The sequence below is a fragment of the Cuculus canorus genome, chromosome 29, assembly GCF_017976375.1.
Source record: "Cuculus canorus isolate bCucCan1 chromosome 29, bCucCan1.pri, whole genome shotgun sequence".
Taxonomy (NCBI): Eukaryota; Metazoa; Chordata; class Aves; order Cuculiformes; family Cuculidae; genus Cuculus; species Cuculus canorus.
Genome location: NC_071429.1, coordinates 2,945,697 through 2,972,266, shown reverse-complemented (window position 1 = coordinate 2,972,266; position 26,570 = coordinate 2,945,697). Strand labels below are relative to the sequence as shown.

Genomic DNA, 26,570 nt, shown 5'->3' with positions numbered 1-26,570 from the left:
GGGGGGGGTGGGGAGGGAAAGTAGGGGTTTAGGGGGGTGGGGGGGGGGGGGCTCCATGGGGGCCTCCCCCTAACTGCCTGCAGGGCCAGCGTTGAGGAAATAGGTGGTCATCTCGCCTTTGCCCTTGACCTTGACCACCCCCCTGCACTCCAGCGCGTAGCCCTTGGCCGCCAACACCTGGTACAGGTCTGTGGTCACCTGGTTGTGGGGGGGACAGAGATATTGGGGTGAGCCTTTGAGGAGGGGGGGGGCTTTTCCTACCACCACCCCCCCCCCGGCCTCCCCCAACCCAAGCGCTGCTGACCTGGATGCGATCGGGGACGCCGGTGCTGTCCATGCGACTGGAGACGTTGACGGTGTTACCCCAAATGTCGTATTGGGGTTTGCGCGCCCCGATCACCCCGGCTACCACCGGCCCCATGTTGAGACCTGAGGGGGGGACACAACACACACACGGGGGGGGATAGGGTCATGGTGTGCCCCCCCAAAACACACACACAGACACTATCCGTGTGGTGGAGGGGGGAAAAGGGGAAGAAAGGGGGGAAGAAAGGGGGGAAGAAAGGGGGGAAGAAAGGGGGGAAGAAAGGGGGGAAGAAAGGGGGGAAGAAAGGGGGGAAGAAAGGGGGGAAGAAAGGGGGGAAGAAAGGGGAATGGACAACAAAAAGGAGGGGGGGAAAAGGAGGGGGGGAAAAGGAGGGGGGGAAAAGGAGGGGGGGAAAAGGAGGGGGGGAAAAGGAGGGGGGGAAAAGGAGGGGGGGAAAAGGAGGGGGGGAAAAGGAGGGGGGGAAAAGGAGGGGGGGAAAAGGAGGGGGGGAAAAGGAGGGGGGGACGGGGAAAAAGTATGGGGGAGGAAAGGGGGGGGAGGAAAGGGGGGGGAGGAAAGGGGGGGGAGGAAAGAGGGGGAGGAAAGAGGGGGAGGAAAGAGGGGGAGGAAAGAGGGGGAGGAAAGAGGGGGAGGAAAGAGGGGGAGGAAAGAGGGGGAGGAAAGAGGGGGAGGAAAGAGGGGGAGGAAAGAGGGGGAGGAAAGGGGGGGGAGGAAAGGGGGGGGAGGAAAGGGGGGGAGGAAAGGGGGGGAGGAAAGGGGGGGAGGAAAGGGGGGGAGGAAAGGGGGGAGGAAAGGGGAGGAAAAGGGGGAAGAAAGGGGAGGAAAGGGGGGAGGAAAGGGGGGGAGGAAAGGGGGGGAGGAAAGGGGGGGAGGAAAGGGGGGGAGGAAAGGGGGGGAGGAAAGGGGGGGGAAAATTGGGGGGGGAAAATTGGGGGGGAAAAGTGGGGGGGGAAAAGTGGGGGGGGGGAAAGTGGGGGGGGAAAAGTGGGGGGGAAAAGTGGGGGGGGAAAGTGGGGGGGGAAAGTGGGGGGGGAAAGTGGGGGGGGAAAGTGGGGGGGGAAAGTGGGGGGAGAAAAGGGGGGGAGAAAAGGGGGGGAGAAAAGGGGGGAGAAAAGGGGGGTGTACGAGTGTGACGAGCGTGCAAGGAGCGTGCGAGGGGTGGATTCAGGTGCGTGGGGCGTGCAAGAGACGGGGGCGGGTGTGAGGCGCGTGTGCGCGCGCTCACCGATCTTCATCTGGAAGTTGTTGAAGGAGTGCTCGTTGATGTACTTCATCTGCTCCATGAGGTGCATGGCGTAGTCGGCCAGCGCCGCGATGTGACTCCGGCCTTCGCGGTCGTACGTGGACGCGTTAAGCCCGGACGCCGCCATGTAGGTGCTACCGATGGTCTTGATCTTCTCCAGCTGCCGGTACTTCTGCTCGCTGATGATCTGGGGGACACAGGGGGGCAGCGTCACCCCCACCCCATCCCTGTGCACCCCATCCCTGTGCATCCCACGCACGCAGCTCTACAACCTCCCCAGCACCCCATGCACCCCATTTTCCTGACCCCCATCCCTGTGCACCCCATCCCTGTGCACCCCACGCACGCGGCTCTACAACCTCCCCAGCACCCCATGCACCCCATTTTCCTGACCCCCTGTGCACCCCATCCCTGTGCATCCCACGCACGCAGCTCTACAACCTCCCCAGCACCCCATGCACCCCATTTTTCTGATCCCCATCCCTGTGCATCCTACACACCCCATCATTTGTACCATATCCTTGTGCACCCCTATGCACCCCATCATTTGTACCATATCCCTATGCACCCCATCATTTGTACCATATCCCTGTGCACCCCATGCACCCCATCACTTGTACCATATCCATATGCACCCCATCATTTGTACCATATCCCTGTGCATCCCATCACTTGTACCATATCCCCATGCACCCCACCATTTGTACCATATCCCTGTGCACCCCATGCACCCCAACATTTGTACCACATCCCTATGCACCCCATGCACCCCGCTCCATGGCCTCTCCAGCACCCTCTGCACCCCATCTTCCTGCCCCCCCCAATGCTGTGCACCCCACATATGCTGCTCCACAGTCTTTCTGGGACCCCTACACCCCACCCCACGCACCTCAACCCCACGCAATCCATCTCCGCGCACCCCACTGCACCCCCACCTCATCGAAGTCGGCGATGATCTCGTTGAGCAGCCGCAAGCACTCGACGCCCTCGTTGTTGGCCTCCAGCTCGACGTAGAACTCGGAGAAGTTGCTGATGGAGGCGAACATGACAGCCACGCACTCGCAGGACTGATAGTAGAGTTCGTCGTTGCGACGCTCGCGGGCGAGGAAATGCGCCGCCACGTCCTTGGGCAGGATGTTGTGCAGCAACCGGCGGTTGTACGCCTGCAGCTCCTCCATCTCCTCCTTCTCGCCCGTCGCCTGCGCCACGCGGGGCCACGTAGGGGGTGGGTCACCCCCAGCCCCACATCCCGCACCCCCAACCCTTCACCCCCAGCTCCTCAGCCTTTGCCCCCGGTCCCTCATCCCTCGCCCCCAGCCCCACATCCCTCGTCCCCTCGTCCCTCAATCCCAGCCCTCATCCCTCATCCCCAGCCCTCATCCCTCGTCCCCAGCCCTCATCCCTCATCCCTCGTCCCTCGTCCCCAGCCCCTTGTCCCTCAATCCCAGCCCTCATCCCTCATCCCTCGTCCCCAGCTCCTCATCCCTCATCCCCAGCCCCTTGTCCCTCAATCCCAGCCCTCATCCCTCGTCTCCTGCCCCTCATCCCCAGCCCCTCGCCCTCATCCCTCATTCCAGACCTCGTCCCTCATCCCTCATCCCCAGCCCCTCGATCTCAGCCCTCATCCCTCGTTCCAGCCCTCATCCCTCGTCCCCAGCCCCTCGTCCCCAGCCCCTCAATCCCTCGTCCCCCAATCCCAGCCCTCATTCCCTCATCCCTCGTCCCCCAATCCCAGCCCTCATCCCCTCATCCCTCGATCTCAGCCCTCATCCCTCGTCCCTCATCCCCAGCTCCTCATCCCCAGCCCCTTGTCCCTCGATCCCAGCCCTCATCCCTCGATCCCAGCCCCTCATCCCTCGTCCCCCAATCCCAGCCCTCATCCCTCGTCCCCAGCCCTCATCCCCAGCCCCACGCCACTCATCCCCTCATCCCTGCTCCCATATCTCCAGCCCCACATCTCCTTATCCCTCACCACCAGCCCCTCATCCCTCACTCCCAGCCTCACATCCCCTTGCCCCTCACCCCCAGCCCCACATCCCTCACCCCCTTCATCCCTCCTCCCGGATCTCCAGCCCCACATCTCCTCGTCCCTCACCCCCAACCCCTTTGTCCTTCGCTCCCAGTCCCCACCTGCAGCTTCCAGAGGAAGTCGAGGCGGGCGGTGGACTCGACCTGCTGCGCGTGCAGGTAAAGCGCCAGTGCGAAGACAGCCAGGATGACGGGGGTGACGTACCGCAGGGCCACCTTCCCCTCCACCGCGCTGCCGGCACCCGTGTCCGCGTCAGTTTGGGGGGGACCGGACCCATCCGTGCCCACCCGAGGGGCCCCAAAGCTGCACCCAGCCAGGGACTCCCAAATCTGCACCCTAAAGCCAAAGATGTGCCCACCCAAAGGACCCCAAAGCTGCACCAATTCCCCAAAGCTGCACCCACACCCCCCAGGGACCCCCAAAACTTCACCCACTTCAGGGACTTCCAAAGCTGCACCCATTCCAGGGACCCCCAAATCTTCACCCAGACCCAAAAGCTGCACCCACCCAAGGGAACCCCCAAGATGTACCCACCCCAGGGACTCCCAAGCCTGCACCCACTCCCCAAAGCTGCACCCACACCCCAGGGACCCCCAAAGTTGCACCCACTTCAGGGACCCCCAAAACTTCACCCACTTCAGGGACCCCAAAGCTGTATCCATTCCAGGGACACTCAAACCTTCACTCAGACCCCAAAGCTGCACCCACATCCCAGGGACCCCCAAGATGCACCCAGACCTCAAAGCTGCACCCACACCCCGGGGACCCCCAAACCTTCACCCCCCCTCCCAGCACAGACCCCCCAGGGTACTCTCCTGCTGCTGCCCACCCTCAACCCCCTCCTCCCAGTTCCCCACTGGTCCCAGTTCCCCACTGGTCCCAGTTCCCCGCTCACCATTCCCCCTGGGTGGCGTTGAAGGAGAGCCTGTGGGGAGAGCAGCGGGGGTTAGCGGGGTGGGGGCGCAGCTCCCAGCGTGGGGACCCCCAGGGAGGGGACACGGGGCACTCACAGGGCGTTGGTCACCACCAGCAGGTCGGCGTTGTCGAAGAGGGCGGCGTGGGGCCCTTCCACCAGCACCAGGTAGGTGGCCTCGATGGCCACCATGAGCAGCAGCTTCCCGATGCTGCTGATGTGCAAGAAGACGGAGCAGGCCAGCAGGCTCAGCACCACGCTGTAGCTGAAGTACTGCAGGGGGGACACGCTGATGGGAGGCACCGGCATCTCGGGGGGGGACACCCACGGGGACCAGGCACCCATGGGGAGCCCCCCTCCCAGCACCCTGCACCCTAGGGGATCCCCTGCTGGCACCCCTGGGGACACTGAGCCTGCAGGGACCCCAGCATCCCTGGGGACCCCATGCCAGCACCCTGCACCCTTGGGGATCCAGTGCCAGCACCCTTGGGGACACTGTGCCTGCAGGGACCCCAGCATCCCTGGGGACCCCATGCCAGCACCCTGCACCCTTGGGGATCCTGTGCCAGCATGCTGGGGGACACTGTGCTGCAGGGACCCCTGCCAGCACCCTGCACCCTTGGGGACCCTGTGCCAGCACCCCTGGAGATATTGTACCTGCAGGGACCCCATGCCAGCACCCTTGGGGACCCCATGCCAGCACCCTTGGGGACACTGTGCCAGCACCCCTGGAGATATTGTACCTGCAGTGACCCCATGCCAGCCCCCTTGGGGACCCCCTGCCAGCACCCTGCACCCTTGGGGACCCTGTGCCAGCACCCTTGGGGACATTATGCCTGCAGGGACCCCATGCAGCACCCTTGGGGACCCACATCAGGGACCCCACAGGGTCCAACACCCGGCATCCGTGGGACCCCCGCTGCAGCACCCTTGGGGACCCATGGGGACCCCCTGCCAGCACCCAAGGCAGACCTCGCACCCGCAGCGCCGCATGCTGGCACCCATGCAGGACCCCGTCCCGCTGCGAGAGCCCTGCGCCCGTGGGTGCCGCGCAGCCGCTCACCTCGGGGAAATCGCAGACCAGCGCGTTGCGGTGACAGGGACCCGCAGGGGTCCCCAAGGAGAAGTTGAGGGCCCGGAGCTGGCAGGGTCCCACAGCCTCGGGGGTGATGTTGAGCTCGTGGGCGACGCAGTCCCGCAGGGCCACACGGCTGCAGGCGAACTGGGGGGGACCAAAGGGTTGAGGTGGTGCTCGAAGCCCACCCCGAAGCCCCCCAACCCCACGTTCCTACCATGTTGACGAAGGCGGCGATGAAGACGAGGAGGATGGAGAAGACACCAATGATGGTGCTGTGGGCGCGGGACTGGACGATCATCCGTGAGAGCTGCTGCAAGGCTGGGGGGAAGAGCTGAGGGGGGGGGGGGGGAGACCCCGTCACATGTGGCTGAGCCCCCCCCAGAGCCCCCCGTCCATCGGCTTCGTACTCACGGTGACACAGGAGTAGATGGCGCAGACGAAGAGGATGGCGGCAAGGAGGATGAAGATGGTGACGAAGACGCCGAGCATCAGCGAGGAGCTGAGGAGATGGGGGGGCTGTGAGGTTCAAGGGGGATGGGGGGTGGGCAGGGGATGGGTTTGGGGGGGCTGCGGCACTCACTGAGGGAACACCACGATCTGGAGGCAGCAGATGAAACAGAAAACAAGGAGGGTGCAGGCCACGTAGCCACCAAAGCGGTCATCCACCTTCTTGGAGTACTGGGGGGGGCGGAGGGGCAGGCGTGAGGTGGGGGGGCGGAGGGGGCTGAGGGGATGGAGGGCAACGGGGGGGACCGCGGGGGATGGGGTGAAGAGGATGGGATGGAAGGGACCCCCAGGAATGGGATGGAGGGATCCCAGGAGATGAGATGATGGTATGGGGTGGAGGTGGGGTGGGAGGACCCCAGGAGATGGGATGAAGCGGGAGGGGGGAACGCAGCGGATGGAGGAGATGGGATGGAAGGGACCCCAGGGGATGGGATGGAGAGGGTGGAGGGATTAGGATGGAGGGTATCATGAAGCCAGTTGGGTGGAAAGGATCTCACAGATTAGGGGGGACAGAGGTGACCCACAGCTGGGGTGGGGAGGATGGAGGTAACCCTGAAACCAGGACAGAGAGAACCCCAGGGGATGGAGAGGGACGGGGCAGAGAGGAGTCCAGGGGATGGAGATGAGACGCAGGGGACAAAGGTGCTGACAGGACCAGGACAGAGGGGACTTCAGGGGATGGAGGGGACAGAGTGGGACAGAGGGACCCCCACCTTCTTCTCCAGCTCAGGTGTCTGGAAGGTGAGTAGGAACTTCTTGACGTGGTCCTTGCGGAGCTGATCGATGCTGCGGGCGTCGATAGCCCGGCTCAGGAACTCATCCACCTCATCCTCAGGGTTGAGGGCCTCCTGGGCACCACGGCTGGGGACAAAGGGGGGTCAGGCCCCCCCAAACCCTGTCTCTGCCCCAGGGAGGGGCTGCTCACAACCCCCAGGTGCCCCGGCAGGGGGACACTTACTTGTCTTTGCTGGAGTCATCGATGCCCTGGGGAGACACGAGGGAGATGGGGGGTGTCGGGGTCACCAGCACCCCCAGAGATGACAAGGACATCCCCCAAGGTCACCAAGGATGGGGGACAGAGTCCCAGGGGTAACCAGGAAGGGGAGGATCCCCAAGGATTCCCCAGGTCTGGCAAGGATGGAGGGGGTCCCCAAGGGTCTGCAAAGGGAGGAGGAAAGGTCTGGGGGGGACGTCTGGCACCAGTGAGGGTGGGGGACCTCAAGGGTCCCCGAGGACAGGGGACATCCCTGAGGGCTGCTGAGGATGGCGGCTGCCCCCGAGGGGTGGGACGAAGGCTGGTGAGGATGGAGGGAGCATCTGGGGGTCCCCAAGGGCTGGCGAGGACAGGGGGGTGGCCAAGGGCAGATCGGGGTGGGGGGACCACCTGGGGGTCCTCAAAGGCTGCTGCAGATGGGGGAGAGGGGGTAGGAAACTTGGGGGTCCCCAAAGGTTGATGAGGAGTGGGGGGACACCTGCAGGTCCCCAAAGATTGGTGAGGATGGGGGGGGATCCCAGAGGCTCCCTGAGGCTGTGGCGGGCAGGAGGAAGCCAGGGAGAGCCGTGGAATCCCAACAGCAGCACCAGAAAGGTGTGGAGCAGCTGATACCACCACGATGGGTCCGTCCCCCCACCCCAGCGCCCGGTGCCCCCCTAAAGCCACTCACCATCTGCCGGAAAGCCTTGGAATCCTTGGTGCGGGAGAAGGAGCGCTCGGGCACCCAGCGCGGCACCAAGCCCTCGGTGGAGTTGGCTCGCGCCCGCTGCAGCTTAGCCAGGATGGCTTTCTCCTCCTTCTACGGGGGTGAAGGCAGCTATGAGAGGCTCAGCCTTGGGGTCCCCCCCACCCCTAAAAATGCCACCCCCTTCGACTCACGCGCTTCTGGCTGCAGCCAACGATGAGGAAGGTCTCGATGTTGTGCTCCTTGAGGTAGGCGTTGCGCTCGCCCCCGTGCCCCGGTTCCACCTCGTAGTCCCCGTTCAGGTACTGCAGCGTCGCCCAAGTGATGTGGATGCGTCTGGAGATGGGGGTGAAGAAGGCGTTGAGCACCCACTGCTCGGTGCCCACCTCCTCCCGGTCACCATCTCGGTGTGTGTGTGTCCTCCACAATTCCCGGCTCACCCGGCTTTGCCGCCTGCTTCCATGTGGTTGGCGAGGGTGACATCGTTGGACCAGACGTCGAACTGCCACTTGCGCAGCCCCAGGACGCCGCAGTGCACGCGACCGCTGTGGATGCCCACGCGCATGTTGACGTTCACCCCTGTCACCTCACGGACCAGCCTGCGGGCGGCACCGGCACCGTCACCAACAGGGACCGCGGCACCGGGACTGGGCTGACGAGCACCAGGGATGGACACAGCACCAGAAGTTGTGGTGGCACCAGGAAGGTACCAGCATCAAGGATCGGTACAGCCTCCGAGGCCGTGGTGGCACCAGGGAATGGCACAGTATCAGGGATAGGTACAGCACCCCAAGCTGTGGTGACACCAGGGATGTGCCAGCACTAGGGATGAACACAGTCCCCCAAGCTGTGGTGGCAACCAGGGATGGACCAGCCCCAGGGATGGACAAGCTCCCCAAGTTGTGGTGGCATCAGGGATGGACCAGGACTGGGGATGGGCACAGCCACCCAAGTCGTGGTGGCACCAGGGATGGACCAGAACCAGGGATGGACAAGCTCCCCAAGTTGTGGTGGCACCAGGGTCATGCCAGCATCAGGGATGGGCACAGCCACCCAAGTTGTGGTGGCACCAGGGATGGACCAGAACCAGGGATGAACAAGTTCCCCAAGTTGTGGTGGCACCAGGGATGGACCAGAACAAGGGATGGACAAGCTCCCCAAGTTGTGGTGGCACCAGGGATGGACCAGAACAAGGGATGGACAAGCTCCCCAAGTCGTGGTGGCACCAGGGATGGACCAGAACAAGGGATGGACAAGCTCCCCAAGTTGTGGTGGCACCAGGGTCATGCCAGCACCAGGGATGGGCACAGCCACCCAAGTTGTGGTGGCACCAGGGATGGACCAGGACCAGGGATGGACACAGCCACCCAAGCTGTGATGGCACCAGGGCTGTGCCATGTGCCAACCCCAGGGCTGCGTGCGCCCGCCACGCTCTGTCCCACTCACGAGATGGCCTCGATCATGTCCACCCCCATCTCGACGCAGCAGTGCGCGTGGTCCCCGCGCGCCTCCGGCAGCCCCGACACGCAGTAGTAGCAGTCGCCCAGGATCTTGATGCGCAGGCAGTGGTTCTCCTGGACGGGTGGGGACACGGGCAGGTCAAAGGGGGCTCTGGGATCCCATTCCGAGCCCTCCGGCCCCAGCGCTCACCGCCGCCAGCTTGTCAAAGCGAGCGAAGAGCTCGTTGAGCGTCATCACCAACTCTTGGGCCGTGCACTGCGAGGCCAGGCTGGTGAAGCCCTCGATGTCAGCGAAGAGGATGCTGCGGGAGGAAGAGCGTGGCATGGTGAGGGACCCCCCCAGCTCCTAGAACCCCTCCGAACCTCCCCCGTCCCCACAATACCTGACGTTGTCGTGTTTCTGGATGTAGATCTTGTGGAACATCATGTCCTCCTTCTTGGTGTTGATGTCCTCCTTCATCTCCATGGCCACGTGTTGGGGCAGCACTGAGAGCAGCAGGCGCTCCTGCTTCCCAGAACCCATCGTTAGTGGGGTGTCACGGCTCTGATGGACACCCACCCCCCCGAAGCTCGGCACGGACCCCTCAACTTCACATGGAACCCCCTCAAAGTTCACCTGCTGGCGGTTCTCGTGCTGGAGGTGCAGACGCGCCTGGATGTAGCCGCGCGTCTCCTGGAAGGCCTGGCGCTGCGACACCTCGGCGGGGTAGTGGGTGCAGACCCCCACCACGTTGGTGCAGAGGAAGATGAGGGCGTTGGCGAGGAGCTGAGGGTTTGGGGGGGACACACACAGACACCCCCATTGGGATGTGGATTCAGTGGAGCCACCCAGGAGCCACCAGCCCCCATGGTGAGACCGGTCCAGCTCTACCCCCCAACTTCTCTGCACCCCAAAAAGCCCAACAATGGTACAGGGGGGGCTGTGGGGCAGGGAGAGATGGAGATTGGGGATGCAGGGACATGGGGACATGGGACAAGGTGGGGGGACACTTAGGGACATGGGGAACTCTGGGTGGGGTGGGGGGCAGCAGGGACACAGGGGACCTGGAGACCCAGGACAGGGGACACCTGAGGCTGTGGGAAACCAGAGCGGAGGGGATGCAGGGACCAGGGGACACCGGGGGGGACAGGGGACCTGGGGACAGGGCGGGGGGCACGGGGGACCTGGGGACATAGGGAGGGTCACAGGGGACCTGGGGACATGGTGGGGGGGATGGGGGACCTGGGGACACGGGGTGGGGGGACAGGGGACCTGGGGAGGGGGCACAAGGCACATGGGGGGGTCACAGGGGACCTGGGGATGTAGGGAAAGGGGGTCATAGGGGACCAGGGGACATGGTGGGGGGCACGGGGGACCCGAGGACACGGGAGGGGGACAGGGGACCTGGGGACATGGTGGGGGGTCACAGCAGACATGGGGAGACTGGGGGGCACAAGGCACATGGGGACATGGTGGGGGGTCACAGGGGACCTGGGGATGTGGGGTACCCAGGGTAGGGGGGCATATGGGTCCTGAGGCGGGGGGGGACATGGGATGTGGGGACTGAGGGTGGGGGGCACATGGGGACCCAGGACAGGGGGGCACATGGGGCTGTGGGGCAGGGGGGCACATGGGGATGCAGGGACCGAGGGTGGGGGGCACATGGGGACCCAGCCAGGCCCGGGGGGGCCCTGGGGCAGCGGAGGAAGCCGGAGGAGGGCCGGGAAGCGGCCATGGCTGCAGAGGGATCGCTGCGGTTTCCCCCATCCCCCGGGATCAGGGCCAGGGTTATTTTTAACGCCCGGGCAGACGGGGAGCGGGGGGGCCCCGCAACCCCCCCCACCTCCACATCGCACCCCATGGCTGGGGGTCACGGCCCCATCACCCCCACTCGGGGGACCTCTCCCCACCGTGACCCCCCCCCCAGCATCACACATGGCCCCATGGCGGCCAAGCGGGGCGAGGGGGACGGTGGCCCCATATGGGGGGGACACAGAGCCCTGGGGGGACCCCCAGCCCCACAGCGAGCACCGCCACCCCAGGGTGGGGAACAGGGCACAGGACCCCACCAGGGTCACAGCTGCCCCCCCACGGATGGCACCCACCCCCCCGCCCCGGCGCCCTCACCCCGTGTCCCCCCCAGCGGGGTTTCCGCCAGCCCCACAACGGGGGCTTTGTGGGTGCCCCCCCCCCCCCAGGGCAGCCTACAATGGAGGGTCTGTGTGCAGCTCTGCCGGGACGAGGGGCCCCCCCATCCCATAGGGTGACCCCCGGCCACACTGCCGGCAGCACCCAGGGGACCCCAGCCCTGGGACCCCCCCCCCAGGCATCCAGGGGGGCTCAGCACCCCTCAATCCTGCAAAGTGATCCTTGGCCTGGGACCCTCAAACCCCCCCATGGAGGGTCCCAGCACCCCCCAATCCCACAGGGTGACCCTCAGCCACACCGCTGCCAGCGGCACCCATGGGACCCCAGAACAAAGAGCCCTTGGGACCCCCCAAAAGCAGCCAGAGGGTCCCAGCACCCCCATTCCATAGGGTGACCCCAGCAGCACCCATGGGACCGCAGAACAAAGAGCCCTTGGGACCCCCCAAAAGCAGCCAGAGGGTCCCAGCACCCCCATTCCATAGGGTGACCCCAGCAGCACCCATGGGACCCCAGCCCCTGGGACCCCCCCAAACAGTCCAGGGGGTCCCAGCACCCTACAGGGTGACCCCAGCAGCACCCATGGGACCCCAGCACAAAGAGCCCCTGGGACCCCCCCAAAGCAGCCAGGGGGTCTCAGCACCCCCATTCCACAGGGTGACCCCAGCAGCACCCATGGGACCCCAGCCCCTGAGACCCCCCCTCTCCTCACCCTCAGCAGCCGAAGGGCCCCTCCCGCATCCAGAACTTTCCATCCCGCACCAAAATCCCCAATCTTAGCAGGACCCGGGGCGCAGCCGGCAGGGATTTGGGGTCCCCCATTGCACAGGTGGGCAGGACCCCTCCTTGCAGCCCCCCAGCCCCCTCCCCCAGCCCTACCTGCTTCCAGAGGAAGGGGTCGTCAGCGTTGCGATGCCAGGCGATGGCGAGGTGCAGGATGGAGAGGAGCCCCCCGGCCAGCACGGCCGCCCGCATCCGCACGGGCAGCAGCGTGTAGGTGATGTAGATGAAGAAGACGCTCCACCAGACGCCTTCGGCCGCGCTGCGCGGCGCCACGGCCACCGTGCCCAGCGCCTGCACGCTGGCCAACAGCCCCAGCACCACGTAGCTCACCACCCACATGGAGTCGTGCGGGAAAGCGCTGCAGCTGCACAGCACCATCAACAGCAAGAAAAGCCCGGTGGCCACCGCCAAGGCGACGGTAGCCGGCACGTTCGGTTTGCCGGGCAAGCAGTGGAAGAGCAGCATCACTGCGCACACCAACACCAGTACCCCCATCAGCACCGTCAAACTGCTCTGGTTCATCTGGAAGAAGTAGCGCTGGTAAAGGCGCTCCAGTTTGGGTGATTGGAAGCGTTTGGAGCGGAAAACCTGGAGCAGGCGTTGCCAACACTCGGCGGCCGCCGGCCGCTCACCGGTGCCTTTGGGGCCTTTGGCTTCGCTCTCCTCCAAACCCAAGTCGCCGGGTTTGAGCGCCGGGTCGGCCGCGGCGCCCTTCTTGCCGTAGTGGTCCTCCTGCCAGGTCCAGCGCAGCCCCCGGGGGGGCCCCGCGCCCCGCTCCATCTCAGGGTCCTGCAGGCAGCTCATGTAGCGGGGGCCGCAGAGCGCGGCGCGGGCGCCCTTCTTGCCGTTGCGCTCGCCCCATGCCGTCTTGCGCTCGTCCACCTTGGGCACCAGGATGCCGCTGAACCACGACATGCTGCGGGCGCCGGGACGGCATCAGCGCCGCGGGAACCCACACGGATCCCCCGACCCACAGCAGCGTTTCGGCCTCCCGGGAAGCACAAAGGGCACCGATGGCCCTATCCTGCGGCGCAGACTCAGCTCCACTCGCACAGCAGCGCCGTGGCCCGTGCGGCAGCGGTCAGTGCCCGGTGCCCCAGTGCCCGTGCCCAGTACCAGTGTCCCAGTGCCCAGTGTCTATGCTCAGTACTGGTGCCCAGTGCCCAGTCCTGGTGCCCTAGCACCCATGCCCAGTCTTGGTGCCCAGTCTCGGTTCCCAGTGTCCCAGTGCCCATGCCCAGTACCAGTGCCTCACGTCCCAGTGCACAGTGTCTATGCCCAGTCCTGGTGCCCAGTCCCAGTGCCCGAGTACCCATGCCCAGTCTTGGTGCTGGGCACCCAAGTGTCTGTGCCCAGTACTGGTCCCCCATGTCCCAGTGCACAGTGCCCATGCCCAGTCTCGGTTCCCAGTGTCCCAGTGCCCATGTCCAGTACCGGTGCCCCATGTCCCAGTGCACAGTACCAGTGTCCCAGTGCCCTGTGTCCTGGTGCCCAGTGCTCATGCCCAGTACTGGTGCCCCATGTCCCAGTGCACAGAAACAGTGTCCCAGTGCACAGTGTCTATGCTCAGTACTGGTGCCCAGTCCCAGTGCCCCAGTGCCCATGCCCAGTCCCAGTGCACAGTGTCCCAGTGCCCATGCCCAGTACCGGTGCCCCATGTCCCAGTGCACAGTATCAGTGTCCCAGTGCCCTGTGCCCTTGTGCCCAACATCCATGCCCATTCCCAGTGCCCGTGCCCCAGCGCCCATGCCCAGTCCCAGTCCCAGTTGCCCAGTCCTGGTGCCCAGTGTCCCAGTGCCCTTGTGCCCAGCATCCATGCCCATTCCCAGTGTCCCAGTGCCCAGTCCCGGTGCTGGTGCCCCGGTGCTCGGTGCCCCAGTGTTTGGCCCAGTCAAGGCCACCCCAAGCCCCACCCCGGTGCCGGTACCCGGTGCCTCCCCCCACAGAGGCTACCCTGAGCCCCGGTGCCGGTGCCCGGTGCCGGTGCCCGGCCTTACCGAGGCCCCCGCGAGCCCGTTGCCCGGTGCCGGCGCAGTGACCTGCGGCAAAGCTGGCACCGTCCCGGCTCTGTTTATCTTGAACGGCGGCCAACGGGCAGCACCGGGCACCGGGGAACCAGCTGGGACGTGGCAACCGGTCCCAGCCCCGGGGCGAGCAGCGGCGGGGAACCGGCTGGGCCCCGGGAACCGCCGCCTCCCCGCTCTGAACACCGAGCACCGGGAGCCCCTCCCCGCCGCCGCCGCCCCGGGCAGCTCCGCTCCCGCCGCCCCGGGGCCCAGCCCGGTGGCACCGCCCCGGTCCCCGCTGGGCAGATCGCTCCCGGTCCCTATGGCCCCGCTCTCCCCGTCCCTCCCGGTCTCCGCCGCGCCCCGATCCCGGTGTCCCCCACCCGCAGCGCCCGGTCCCAGTCCTGCTACGCCCGCTCCCCGCTCTCCCGGTCCCTCCCGGTCTCCCCTCGGTCCTTCCCGCCCCGGTCACCCCCGGTCCCTCTCGGTCGTCCCCCCCCCGCTGCGGTCCCCGCCCTCCCGGTCTCTCCCCGGTACCCCCGGTCCCCGCCGCTCCGCTCGCTGCCTTCCCAGTCCCTCCCGCCCTCCTCCCGGTCCCCGGTGCCTCGGTCCTTCTCGGTCCCTCCCGGTCCCCGCCGCCTTCCCGGTCTCCCTCACCACGGTCCCGGTTTCCCCCAGTCCCTCCCGGTGCCCCCCCCCCCGCCCCGGCCCCGCTCACCTCCGCCTCCTCCGGGGCTCCGGCCCCTCCGCCCGTTCCTACACGGCGGCCGCGCTGCGCCTCCGCCGCCCCATCCCGGTCGGATCCCCGGTGGTGGTGGCGGCGGCGGCAGCGGCGGCTCCGGTCCCGGTTGCGGCCGCAGCCCCGGCCCAACCCCGGCCGGTGCCCGCCTCCCCCCACCCCCCCCGCCCGGATCCGCTCCCGGCCGGCGGCCTTAAAGGCGCAGCGGCGGCGCCCGGTGCGATCGGTACAGCCGGTACCGCCCGGCAGGGCTCGACACTATCGGTATCGCCCGGTAGGGCTCGGTACGATGGGTACGGGTCGCTACTGTACGGTAGGGCCCGTTATGATCGGTAGTGCCCGGTACAATCGGTCCAACCCGGTATTGATCGGTACTACCCGGTATTGATCGGTACGGCCCTGTAGGGCTCGGTACGGCCCGGTAGGAGCGGCGGGGGAGGCGCGGGCGGAGCGCGGGGGCGGTGAACCGGTAGCCCCGGGGGCTGCGCACACGGACACACGGACACACGGACACCGACATGGCGGGGACGGCGGGGACAACGGGCAGCCCCCTACCGGGCACCCCCACCGGCACGAGGACTCCCCCGCAGGAGTGTGACCCTTGCACACCCGTCTGTGCACACAACCCCCCAATGACCCCCTTGCACACCCACCCTGTGCACATCAGTTCCTCCCTTGCACACCCACCCTGTGCACACAAACACCTCCAGTGCCCTCCTTGCACACTCACCCTGTGCACAACCCTACATCCCCTTGCACACCCCCCCACCCTTGCACAAATGTGCAGCCCCGTGGCATGCACACACGTCCCTTTGTGCGTGTGCATACACACTTAGCACACACTTACGCACACCTGCGCGGCCCTTAGGCAGGCCCAGTGCTTGCACACACACACACGCACACATACCCTTGTGCACGCGCGTGCATCCTCACCAACACACCCCTTTACACACATGCACGGCTGTTTTGCACACGTGAACACACACCCCCCTTGCATGCACACATCCATGAACACGTATGCACTCATTTTGCACACATGCATGCACCCCGTTGCACGCCCCCCCACATCGCACACGCCCTGAACACCCCATCATCTTTGCACACCCCACCGTTGCACACCCCTCTTGCACCCCTTCCTTCCCTGTACACTCACATAGACACACACTCTTGCACACTCCCATGCTTCTCTTACTTGCCCCCCTCCTTGCACAGCCTCCCCACACCCCTTGCACCCCGCCTCCCCACACCCCTTGCACACCCAACCTCTTGCACCCCAAAACCTCTTGCACGACCCCCTCACCCCTCACAGCCCCCCCCTTGAGCCCCCCCTCAGCCCCTTCTATGATCACCCATCCTTGCACCCCTCAACACCTTGCACGTCCCCCAACTCCTTGCACACCCCCACCTTTAGACCCCCCCCCCCCCCTCTTTTCATGCACCCCCTTCTTTGCATGCCCCCCCCCCTTTGGACAGACCACTCTTTGCACACACACCCCCCCCTGCTTTGGACACCCCCCCTCTTTTCATGCACCCCCTTCTTTGCATGCCCCCCCCCTTTGGACACTCCATTCCTTGCACTCACTTTTCCCCCTCCCGCTTTGGACACCCCACTCTTTGCACACACACCCCCCTCCCCCTTTGACACCCCACTCCTTGCACCCCCCCCTCCCTTTCGGCACCCCCCCTCTTTGCATACCCCTCTGCCTTTGGGCACCCCCTCTTTGCACATTAGGGGTCCCCCTTCCCCCCCCGCAATGTGTGCGAGGCTCAGGCCCTGCCTTCCCCCCCCCCAATCAAGAGCAGCGCGGGGCCCCGGGGAGCGCAGTTAATCATTAATCGGTAATTAACAACGGCAGAGCAGAGGAAACCCCGCACCGGGGAAGGGGGGGGGGGGTGGTGGAAACCGGTCCCAGTGCAAACCCTCCCGGGAACCGGCACCGATTGGGAATGCGGGAATCTCCGGGACCGATCCTGCCCTTCTCCCGGTGCAGAAAGAGAGAGATACCCCGGGAGGGGGAAATATCGGGAGAGGGGGAATACCCCGGGAGGGGCAAATACCCCGGGAGGGGCAGATACTGTGGGGGTGGGGGCATATACTCCGGGGGGGGGGAGAGATATTTCGAGGAGGGGGCAGCTACCCCGGGGGGGGGGCAGTTCCCCCTGGGGCAGGGGGAATAGATCCCCGGGGGGGGGGCAGATCCCGGGGAGGAGGGGGCAGATCCCTCCGAGGGAGGGGTTGTACCCCGGTGGGGGGGGGGACACGACACGAGTCTCCTGAACCCGCGTGGCCCCGGGGTTCCCGGTGGGTCCCGGTTCGAAGGGGGGGGGTGGGGGGGGGGGGTGTCCTTTCCCGGTGGGCACCGGCGGCTGCGGGGGGCGGGCGGGCGGGGGCGGGGACGGCCGGGACGCCCCCGGCGGCCCCGTGTGATGCTGAGCGCGGCGGCGGCGGCGCCGTTCCCGGTAGCGCGTGGGTTCGGTGCGGGGCGGGATCCCGGGGGGAGCCACCGGGAATGTCCGCCCCGGTGCAGCCCGCGGTTCCCGGCTCCTTTCAGGTGAGCCATACCGGGAGCCTTCCCGCTCCGGTTCCGCTCCGCCCGGTGATTCCTGGTGCTGAGCGGTTTCCCCCGGTGATGCCCGGTGCTGACCGATCTCCCCCGTTCCCGCAGAGCCCCCGGAGGCTCCCGAAGCGCAAGAGCCGGTTCAAGCGCTCGGACGGCAGCACCTCGTCCGACACCACCTCCAGCATCCTCCGCAGGCAGGTGAGCGGGACCGGCACCGGTAACCGGCACCGGGGCGGGGCACCCCGCCAGCCGCCGCCGCTCGCTCCCGGGGGCTGCGGCTCCGCATTGAAGCACAGACCGGCGGCGGGGTGGGGGGGGACGACGACGACACACAAACCGAGTTCCCCAACCACCACACCGGGGAGTCAACCGGGGGCGGGGGGAACCGGGAATCCTCCTCTCTTCCCCGCTGCTCCCTCCGGTCCTGGTGGCATCTCGACAGCCGCTCCCCGCGGCTAAAAATAGCGAGTGCTGCGTCAGGGCCGGGCCCGGCGCCCGGTACCGGCACTGCGGCGCCGGAGTTGGGGGGGGGGGGGGGCGCAACCAGGAGGGCGGCTGCGGGGAAACTGAGGCAGCGCAGGGGGAACCGGGCGGCAGGGATTGGGCGGGGGAGGGGGGTCCGCTGTGCCGCCCCGCCCGCTCCATCCACCGGCACCGGGCCGCCTCCCCGCGCTGCCCCGGGGAGAACGGACCCCCCGCCGTCCCCAGCGCTACGGTTTACCCCTACCGGGAACGGGGCTGCCGCGGGGGTCCAGGGTGGCACCTTCCCCCCGGTTCCCTCCGGTGCCGCCGCCGCCCCCGTCCCGTTCCCGGCGCGGCCCCTTCAGCACCACGGAGAGGGCCCGGCCCCGCCGCCCGGTACCGGTACCGGGGCCGCTGCCCGGGGCCTGCTGCCAGATGCCCGTGCCCGGTGCTTGCTGCCTGGGTCCGGTACCGGTGTCTGCTGCCCAATGCCGGTCCCGACGGTGCCCAGTGCCCACCACCCGGTATTCGCTGCCTGGTGCCCGGTACCGGTCCCGCCGGTGCCCCCCACCCGGTGTCCGCTGCCTGGTGCCCGGTGCCTGTCATCCAGTGCCCGGTATCTGGTGCCCGGTACCGGGGCTGCTGCTCGGTGTCCCCAGCCCAAAGCTTGAAGCGGTCCTGCACGGTGCTTGCTGACCAAATCCCGGTACCGGAGCCCGATGCCGGTTCCGCCGGTTGCCGCCGCCCGGTGCTAGTGCCGGTGCCCGGTACCGGTGCTGCTCCCGCCGCTTCCCGGAGCTCCCACCCCCCAACAGAGCGCTACCCCGCGGCCCACTGGACGGCCCCATCCCGAGCCGGTGCTGCCGGTGCTGCCGGTGCCCGGTAACGGGGAGGGCCGGGCCGGTCCCACGGCGCTGCCCCCCTCCTCGGGGGCGGGTGGGGGTGGGGGGGTGAGGCGGGGGGGCGGGAGCGGCTCCGGCCCCGCCGCAGGGCTCGCCCCGCAGACGGGGCTGTTACCGGCTCGGGGCACAAACGGGGCCGCCGCACCGGAGCATGGAGGTACCCACCGGGACCCCCCCCCTCCGCCGCACAGGGACCCCCGGCACTGCCCCCCCTCAATGCACACCGGGAGCTGCTCTGCAAACTGCCCTCTCCGGGAGATGCTCCGGGACCCCAATCCAGTTTCCGGCGTCGGGGTCGCTCGGGATCCCGGTTCGCGGTGCAGCCGCCACCGGGGGGGGTCCCACCGGACACGGGGCTGAACCCCCCCTGGAAGGGGGAACCGTGATTCCCCCATTCCTCCCCCATAGAGGGGGAGGCTGAGCGGCGGGGGCGGCTCCGGGCGGCCCCGGGGGGGCGGCGGGGGCGGGGAGGGGCGGGGAGGGGCTGCGGCGGCGCGGGCAGGGCCAGGCGGAGCCCGAGCCGCAGCCGGAACCGGAGCCGGTGCCGGTACCGGGCGGCGGCGGCGGAGGAGGAGGAGGGGGGGCTCGGCTTGGCTCGCCCCGTCTATGTCGTTTTCTGACTCCAGCGCTACCTTCCTGCTCAACGAGGTACCGGTACCGGCACCGGGGATGGTCTCGGCACCGGGGACCGGGAGGGTTTGGTCTCGGTACCGGGGAACGGCGGGAGGGGCTGGTCCCAATATCGGCACCATGAATGGGGGGGAGATGGTCTCGGTACCGGCACCGGGAACGGGCGGGGGGAGGCGATGATCTTGACACCGGGAATGGGGGGGATGGTCTCGGTACCGGGGACTGGAGGCGTTGGTGCCGGTACGTAGGACTGGGGACCGGAAACCGGGGGCGGGAGTTGGTCCGTTTACCGGGGCGGGGGGGGGGGTTCCTGGTACCAGAGACCGGGGGAGGCTGGTCCCGGTCCCGGTCCCGGTGATGGGGTGGTCCCGGTACAGGGGACCGGGAGGAGGTGATCGCGGTACCGGGGATTGGGGATGGAGGGTGGTGGTTGTCCCAGTACCGGGGAGGCAACTGCACCCCCGGCAGCGTTGATCGCGCACCGGGGGGCTCTGCCCGGTGCGGGGGGGGGTAAAGGGGGAGGGGCTTTGTTCCCCACCACCAGTTTCCTCCCCGCACCGGGGCCACCGGGAACGAAACCGGGCGGGGGCGAGAGAACGGACACGACCCCCACAGCTGCTTTTGGGGGGGGGGAAGAGTTTTTGGGGGGGACCGTGCTGGGGGGGGCACTGGGGATACTGGGATGGGGGGGAAGATGCTGGGGGGGGCGAGTTTCTGCGTTGGGAGGGGCATGGAGAGGGGGATGTGGAGATGTGGGACGGGGGGGCCGTACTGGGGATGCTGGGGGGGGGGGGGCAGTGAGGATGATGAGTGTGCTCGAGGGGAGGAGGGTGAGGATCCTGAGGGAGGAAAGATGCTGGGGGGGTCAGTAAGGATGCTGGGGTTGCTCGGGGCGGGGGGGGCGCGGTGAGGATGCTGGAAGAGCGGTGAGGATGCTGGGAATGCTCGGGGGGGGCGGTGAAGATGCTGGGGATGCTCGGGGGGGGCGGTGAAAATGCTGGGGATGCTCTGGGGGGGCGGTAAAGATGCTGGGGATGCTGGGGGGGGCGGTGAAGATGCTGGGGATGCTCGGGGGGGGGGCGGTGAAGATGCTGAGGATGCTCTGGGGGGGCGGTGAAGATGCTGGGGATGCTGGGGGGGACGGTGAAGATGCTGAGGATGCTCGGGGGGGGACGGTGAAGATGCTGGGGATGCTCGGGGGGGGCTGTGAAGATGCTGGGGATGCTCGGGGGGGGCGGTGAAGATGCTGAGGATGCTCGGGGGGGGGCTGTGAATATGCTGAGGATGCTCCGGGGGGGGCAGTGAAGATGCAGGGGGGGTCGTGCTGTGGAGGCCATGTTGGGGGGGGGGGGGTTCCATGCTGGGAAACCATATTGCCTGCGTCGAGGGGGGGCTCGATGTGAGCAGGGGCCCGGGGGGGGCTCAGTCATATCCAGGCACCTATAAATATTTCACCGCAGCTTCTGTGCCTGTTCCGGGCACAGCACGAGATGGGAAAACAGCGCGGGGGGGGGGGCCGGGGAGCTGCATTGAGCCCCCCCCTGGGCACCCCTGGGTTGGGGGGGGGCAGCCTGTACAGACCCATACCACCAGGTTTGCCCCCCCCCGATTGCAGGGCTTGCCACCCACACGCAATGACCCCCATATTTCCCCAGCTCGGTGTCAACATGGGAAAGGGGCTGGGGATCACTGGGGGGGGGCAACAGCGCCTTGCAGGGGGCTCCCCCCGTTTTAGTGGTGCCCCCACTCAGTCCTGTCATCCTGCCCCCCCCTTTCCCCCCCCCAGGGCTCGGCCGACTCCTACACCAGCCGCCCCTCGCTCGACTCCGACGTCTCCCTGGACGAGGAGCGCGAGGGCACGCGGCGCGAGGTGGAGAACCAGGCCCAGCAGCAGCTCGAGAGGGCCAAGGTATGGGGGGGGCACGGGGGGGGCACAGGGGGGGACACCCAGGGTATGGGGAAGGGGGCTGGGGGGGAGCCATGGGGGGGATGCTGAGGGAGAGGGAAAGATGCTGGGGGGGGGGGGGGGCATTGAGAGGGTTAAGGTGTGGGGAGGCACCCAGAGATATGGGGAGGGGGCTGGGGGGGGGCTTTTGGGGTGCTGGCCCAAGAAGTAGGAGCGGGGGGGACATACAGTGGGGATACCGTGGGTATGGGGAGGGGATTGGGTGGGCAGTGAGGATGCTGGGGGTGAGAGGGCCAAGAGATTGGGGGGGGGCGTTACATAGGGTACGGTGAGGATGCTGGGGGGGGCAATGAGAGGGTCGAGCTATGGCAGTCAGGGAGGGAGGGGACTGGGGGGGGGGCTTGAGGATGCGGGTGGGGGGCAGTGAGAGGGTCAAGATATCAGGAAGGGGCGGGGGGGGGGGGGGGAAATAAAAACACCCAGCACCCGGCCCTGGGGGGACTGGTGGAGCCGGGGGGGGGGGGCTGTTGGGATGCTGATTCCCCCCCCCAGCACAAGCCGGTCGCCTTCGCCGTACGCACCAATGTCAGCTATTGTGGGGCGCTGGACGAGGAGTGCCCCGTGCAGGGAGCTGCCATCAACTTCGAAGCCAAAGATTTCCTGCACATCAAGGAGGTGAATTGGGGTACAAGGGCGGGGGGGGTGTCAGAATCAAGGGCTTCTGCCCCCCCCTGCTCCAGCCTCACCCCTTTGCCCTCACCCAGAAATACAGCAATGACTGGTGGATCGGGCGCCTAGTGAAGGAGGGGGGGGACATCGCCTTCATCCCCAGCCCCCAGCGCCTGGAAGCCATGAGGCTCAAGCAGGAGCAAAAAGCCAGGTGAGGACACCATCCCCCCCTTGCCCCCCCCCCTTCATCAGGGCCCCCCCAGATGTTCACCCACCCCGTTTCTCCCCTAGGAGAGCTGGCAACGCCTCTGGCCTCGGTGACAGCGGGAACCGGCGATCGCCTCCCCCCTCCCTAGGTAAGGGCAGGTCCTGGCCCCCTGGGGGGGGTCCCCTCTTTGCTGTCACTAAGGGGGGGGTCCTCCCCTTTGCTGTCCCCAACCTCTGTGTCTTCTCTTCTCTCCTCAAGCCAAGCAGAAGCAGAAGCAGGTGAGCCCATGGGGAGGTAGAGAACCCTCAGTTATGGGGCAAGGGGGGGGCTCCAGGATTCTCTGGATTAGGGCATGGACCCCCCCTTTCCTCGCTGGCAAGGCGCTGATGTGTCCCTGTGTCCCCCCCCAGACACAGCACATCCCACCCTACGACGTGGTCCCCTCCATGCGGCCCGTGGTGCTGGTGGGGCCCTCGCTGAAAGGATACGAGGTACAGGGCGGGAGGGGACACGACACCCACTGCATGGTCCCATCGGCGTCCCCAGGGTGGTGGCCTGTGCCCCTTGTCCCCTCCCTGCCCACCCCATCCCAGTGCCATGCAGATGGCAGGGGCTGCTGGCAGGGGGCCGGGCGGCTGCCACCTCCCTGCCGGTGCCATCTGCCACCGGTTCACCGCTGGTGGCCTTGACGGCAGGTCACGGACATGATGCAGAAAGCCCTCTTTGACTTCCTCAAGCACAGATTTGACGGCAGGTGAGGTTCCCCTCCCATCCACCCCAGGACCTTCTCCTCCTCTCCTTGCCCAAGGTTGGGGGGGAACACCCAGGTCCCCACCTCCATCCTTCTGCCCCCACCCCCAGGATCTCCATCACCCACATCACAGCCGACCTCTCGCTGGCCAAGCGCTCCATCCTCAACAACCTGGGCAAGCAGGCCATCCTGGAGCGCTCCACCACCCGCTCCAGCATCGGTGAGGGGCTGGGCTCATGCCACGCTGTGGGGACCCCCCATCCCCAAGAGCCAGCCCAGCCTGATGTCCCCACCATGTCCCCTCTCCCCCAGCTGAGGTGCAGAGTGAGATTGAGCGCATCTTCGAGTTGGCCAAGTCCCTGCAGCTAGTGGTGCTGGATGCTGACACTATCAACCACCCAGCCCAGCTGGCCAAAACCTCCCTGGCGCCCATCATCGTCTACGTCAAGGTGTCCTCGCCCAAGGTGAGGGGTGACTATGGTTCTGGGGACAGTTCTGGCTGCATCCCGTTGTGCCGTCAACCTCCACGGTGCCATCAACCTCCGCTCCCCTCTCCAGGTCCTGCAGCGGCTCATCAAGTCCCGCGGCAAATCCCAGGTGAAGCACCTCAACGTGCAGATGATGGCAGCCGACAAGCTGGTGCAGTGTCCCCCGGTGAGCAGCAGCTCCTCCTGCCCTCACCATGGCTGGCAGAGAAGGACTTAGGGGTGGTGGTTGACAGCAGCTGAATACGAGCCAGCAGTGGCCAAGAAGGCCAATGGCATCTTGGCTTGGATCAGCCGTGAGGGGGCCAGTAGGAGTCCAACAAGGTCCAGTTCTGAGTCCTGCACTTGGGTCATAACCCTGTACAACGCTTGGAGAAGACTGGCTGGAAAGGGACCCGAGGGTGCTGGTCAACAGCGGCTGAACACGAGCCAGCAGCAGCCCAGGTGGCCAAGAAGGCCACCAGCATCTTGGCTTGGATCAGCCATGGGGTGGCCAGCAGGGACAGGGACAAGATCGTCCCCCTTGGTGAGGCCACATCTTGAATCCTCAGTTCAGCTTTGGATCCCTCACTCCAAGAAAGACCTGTAGGGTCTGGAGCGTGTCCGGAGAAGGGGAAGGGTGTGGAGAACAAGTGTTCTGAGGAGCAGCTGAGGGGTGTTCAGCCTAGAGAAGAGAAGGCTGTGGAGAGACCTCAGCATTGTCTGCAACTGCCTGAAAGGAGAAACGGGGAGGTGGGTGCTAGATGCTTCTCCCAAGGGGCAAAGGACAGGATGAGAGGAAAGGGCCTAAGTTGTGCCTGGACAGGTTTAGGTTGGACTTCAGGACAAATTTCTTCATGGAAAGGGTTCTCAGGCACTGGAAGCGGTTGCCCAGGGAGGTGGTGGAGCCCCAAGTTTGGAGGAGTTCAAAAGCCAGATGGTGCTCAGGAATGGTTCAGCAGTGCTCAGAGACAGTTGGACTTGATGATCTTAAAGGTCTTTTCCAACCAAGCGATTATAATTATATGCCTGGGGGGGAAACCTTGACCCGCCCCCCCCCTCCCCCCCCCGCCTGCCCCCCAGGAGCTCTTTGATGTGATCCTGGATGAGAACCAGCTGGAAGATGCCTGCGAGCACCTGGCCGAGTACCTGGAGGTCTATTGGAGAGCCACACACCACCCCGCACACGCCCCCCACCCCGCGCCCTCGCCCACCGGCCTCCCGGGCCTCCAGGTGCCTCTGGACCCCCCCCCCGGGAACGGTGGGATGGGGGGGGGAAAGCAGAGGGACATGGGGGGGATGCACAGGAGGGGGGAGGCTTAGAGTGGGACATGCATGGAGCAGGATGGGGGGGGGGGGCAGGCAGAGCGGGAGGGGACAGTTGGATTGAGACTGGGGGGATGCCGGGGGGGGCACGCTGAGTGGGATGGGAGGACACAGAACAGGATGAGGGGGATTCAGTGAGAGATGGGGGGCACAGAGGGAAATGGGGGCACACAGCGGGATGGGGGGATGGAGAGGGAGATGGGGGCACACAGCGGGATGGGGGGATGGAGAGGGAGATGGGGGCACACAGCGGGATGGGGGATGGAGGGAGATGGGGTGCACAGCGGGATGGGGGGATGGAGAGGGAGATGGGGGCACACAGCGGGATGGGGGGATGGAGAGGGAGATGGGGCACACAGCGGGATGGGGGATGGAGAGGGAGATGGGGCACACAGCGGGATGGGGGATGCAGAGGGAGATGGGGCGCACAGCGGGATGGGGGCACACAGTGGGATGGGGGGATGGAGAGGGAGATGGGGGCACACAGAGTGGGATGGGGGGACGCAGAAAGGGGAAGTGGGGGGGACAGAGTGGTCACAGAGCAGGACTGGGGGGAAGCCCAAAAGGGGACAAGGGAGGCACATGGAGGGGAATGGGAGAGGGCGCACGGAAGGGGAGGGGGGAAACATGAGGAGAGGGACTTGGGGGGGATGCTCAGAGGGAGAATTGCGGGACACGTGGAGGGGAACAAGGCAACACACTGGGATGAGGGGCACAGTTGGAGCAGGACTTGGGGGGATACGCATTGAGGAGGAGGAGGAGGAGGGGGACACAGGGAGCAAGTCTGGGGGTCACCAGCCCCCTCCCCACCCGCAGAGCCAGCAGCTGCTGGGGGAGCGGGGTGAGCACTCGCCCCTGGAGCACGACAGCCTGATGCCGTCGGACGAAGCCGGGGAGACCTCGCCCCAGCCTTGGGGGGCCACGTCACAGCGCAGCTCACGGCACCTGGAAGAGGAGGAATACGGGGACCCCTACCCCGAGCTCTACCAGCCTCACCGGCACCACAACAGCGGCCTGCAGGGCGCCGGCACGCCCGACCGCCACGGCGAGCGCAACCACGACAGGAACTGGCAGCGCAGCCGGCCCTGGGCCAAGGACAGTTATTAGGGGACACAGCTGGGAGCTGGTCCCCCCCCAATCCCACCCCGGGCGCTCCCCACCTCGCCCCAGCCCCATGCTGGGGGTGCTCAGACAATCTCCCTCTCTCCGGGATCTCTGCACCGGCAGCTTCCTCATGCCCAGGGCCACGGGCATGTCTTCAGCCATAAGCACAGGCGGGGGGGGCGACCGGCCAGAATACCCTCAGACACCCCCAGGCCCTCCGCTCGGCTCTTGGGGACAGCCACATGCCTTCTCCCTGCCTCAGTTTCCCCACATCGCCGGCTCATTCCCCCCAGGGAAGTTACCATAACCAGAAGGCATGGCCCCCAAAAAGGCCTGTGGGGTGGGGGGGACACAGTTTTAGCAGCACCCCCCACCCCTCAGACCCAAGGAAGAAGGGGAAGGCGCCCCCCTCCCCTGCATGGGACCCCCAGGAGGAAGGGGCCACACCACTTGCTTTGCTCTGCACCAATTGCTCCGGTCACCGCAGCCAAAATGCTTCCTTTCCACCCCCTCACCAGGGACGGGGGGGGCAGAGGGGGGGCGGCTGGACCCCCACACAATGAAGGGGGGGTCGCCCCATACCTGCACTCTCTGCCCCCCTCCCTGCCACCCCTCCCCATGCAGCCGTCACCACAGTCCTGTAAATACGGCACCACCGCCCTCGGCCGGGGGGGCCCGGCGTGGGGCAAACCCCCCC

General features: G+C 66.7%; 2 protein-coding genes across 5 annotated transcripts; one reads left to right on the top strand and one right to left on the bottom strand.

The window, feature by feature from the left end:
- On the bottom strand, positions 1-19,255 carry ADCY6 (adenylate cyclase 6). 3 transcript variants are annotated; one of them, XM_054051453.1, is made up of 23 exons: positions 19,245-19,255; positions 14,870-14,979; positions 12,242-13,061; positions 9,854-10,003; positions 9,621-9,742; positions 9,428-9,539; positions 9,224-9,351; positions 8,218-8,376; positions 7,972-8,113; positions 7,763-7,891; positions 7,057-7,082; positions 6,812-6,959; positions 6,172-6,269; positions 6,003-6,090; positions 5,806-5,922; positions 5,577-5,735; positions 4,611-4,786; positions 4,496-4,525; positions 3,702-3,831; positions 2,507-2,770; positions 1,554-1,758; positions 305-429; positions 2-198 (listed from the first exon to the last, which is right to left on the bottom strand). In XM_054051453.1, the coding sequence occupies exons 3-23, from the start codon at positions 13,058-13,060 to the stop codon at positions 70-72; spliced, it is 3,456 nt and encodes a 1,151-aa protein (XP_053907428.1). In that variant the 5' UTR covers position 13,061; positions 14,870-14,979; positions 19,245-19,255; the 3' UTR covers positions 2-69. The 3 variants fall into 3 exon arrangements, with proteins under 3 accessions (XP_053907430.1, XP_053907428.1, XP_053907429.1); XM_054051455.1 differs by lacking the exons at positions 14,870-14,979; positions 19,245-19,255 and adding an exon at positions 14,143-14,167 and having other exon boundaries at positions 1-198; XM_054051454.1 differs by lacking the exon at positions 19,245-19,255 and having other exon boundaries at positions 14,870-15,014.
- On the top strand, positions 17,291-26,562 carry CACNB3 (calcium voltage-gated channel auxiliary subunit beta 3). 2 transcript variants are annotated; one of them, XM_054051456.1, is made up of 14 exons: positions 17,291-17,442; positions 17,557-17,649; positions 21,232-21,354; positions 21,904-22,026; positions 22,116-22,231; positions 22,312-22,376; positions 22,487-22,506; positions 22,639-22,719; positions 22,924-22,982; positions 23,090-23,199; positions 23,292-23,443; positions 23,538-23,633; positions 24,527-24,676; positions 25,586-26,562. In XM_054051456.1, exons 1-14 carry the CDS (start codon positions 17,401-17,403, stop codon positions 25,874-25,876), a joined length of 1,521 nt encoding a protein of 506 aa, XP_053907431.1. In that variant the 5' UTR covers positions 17,291-17,400; the 3' UTR covers positions 25,877-26,562. The 2 variants fall into 2 exon arrangements, with proteins under 2 accessions (XP_053907431.1, XP_053907432.1); XM_054051457.1 differs by lacking the exons at positions 17,291-17,442; positions 17,557-17,649 and adding an exon at positions 19,305-19,463.
- Positions 26,563-26,570: the final 8 nt, after the last annotated feature.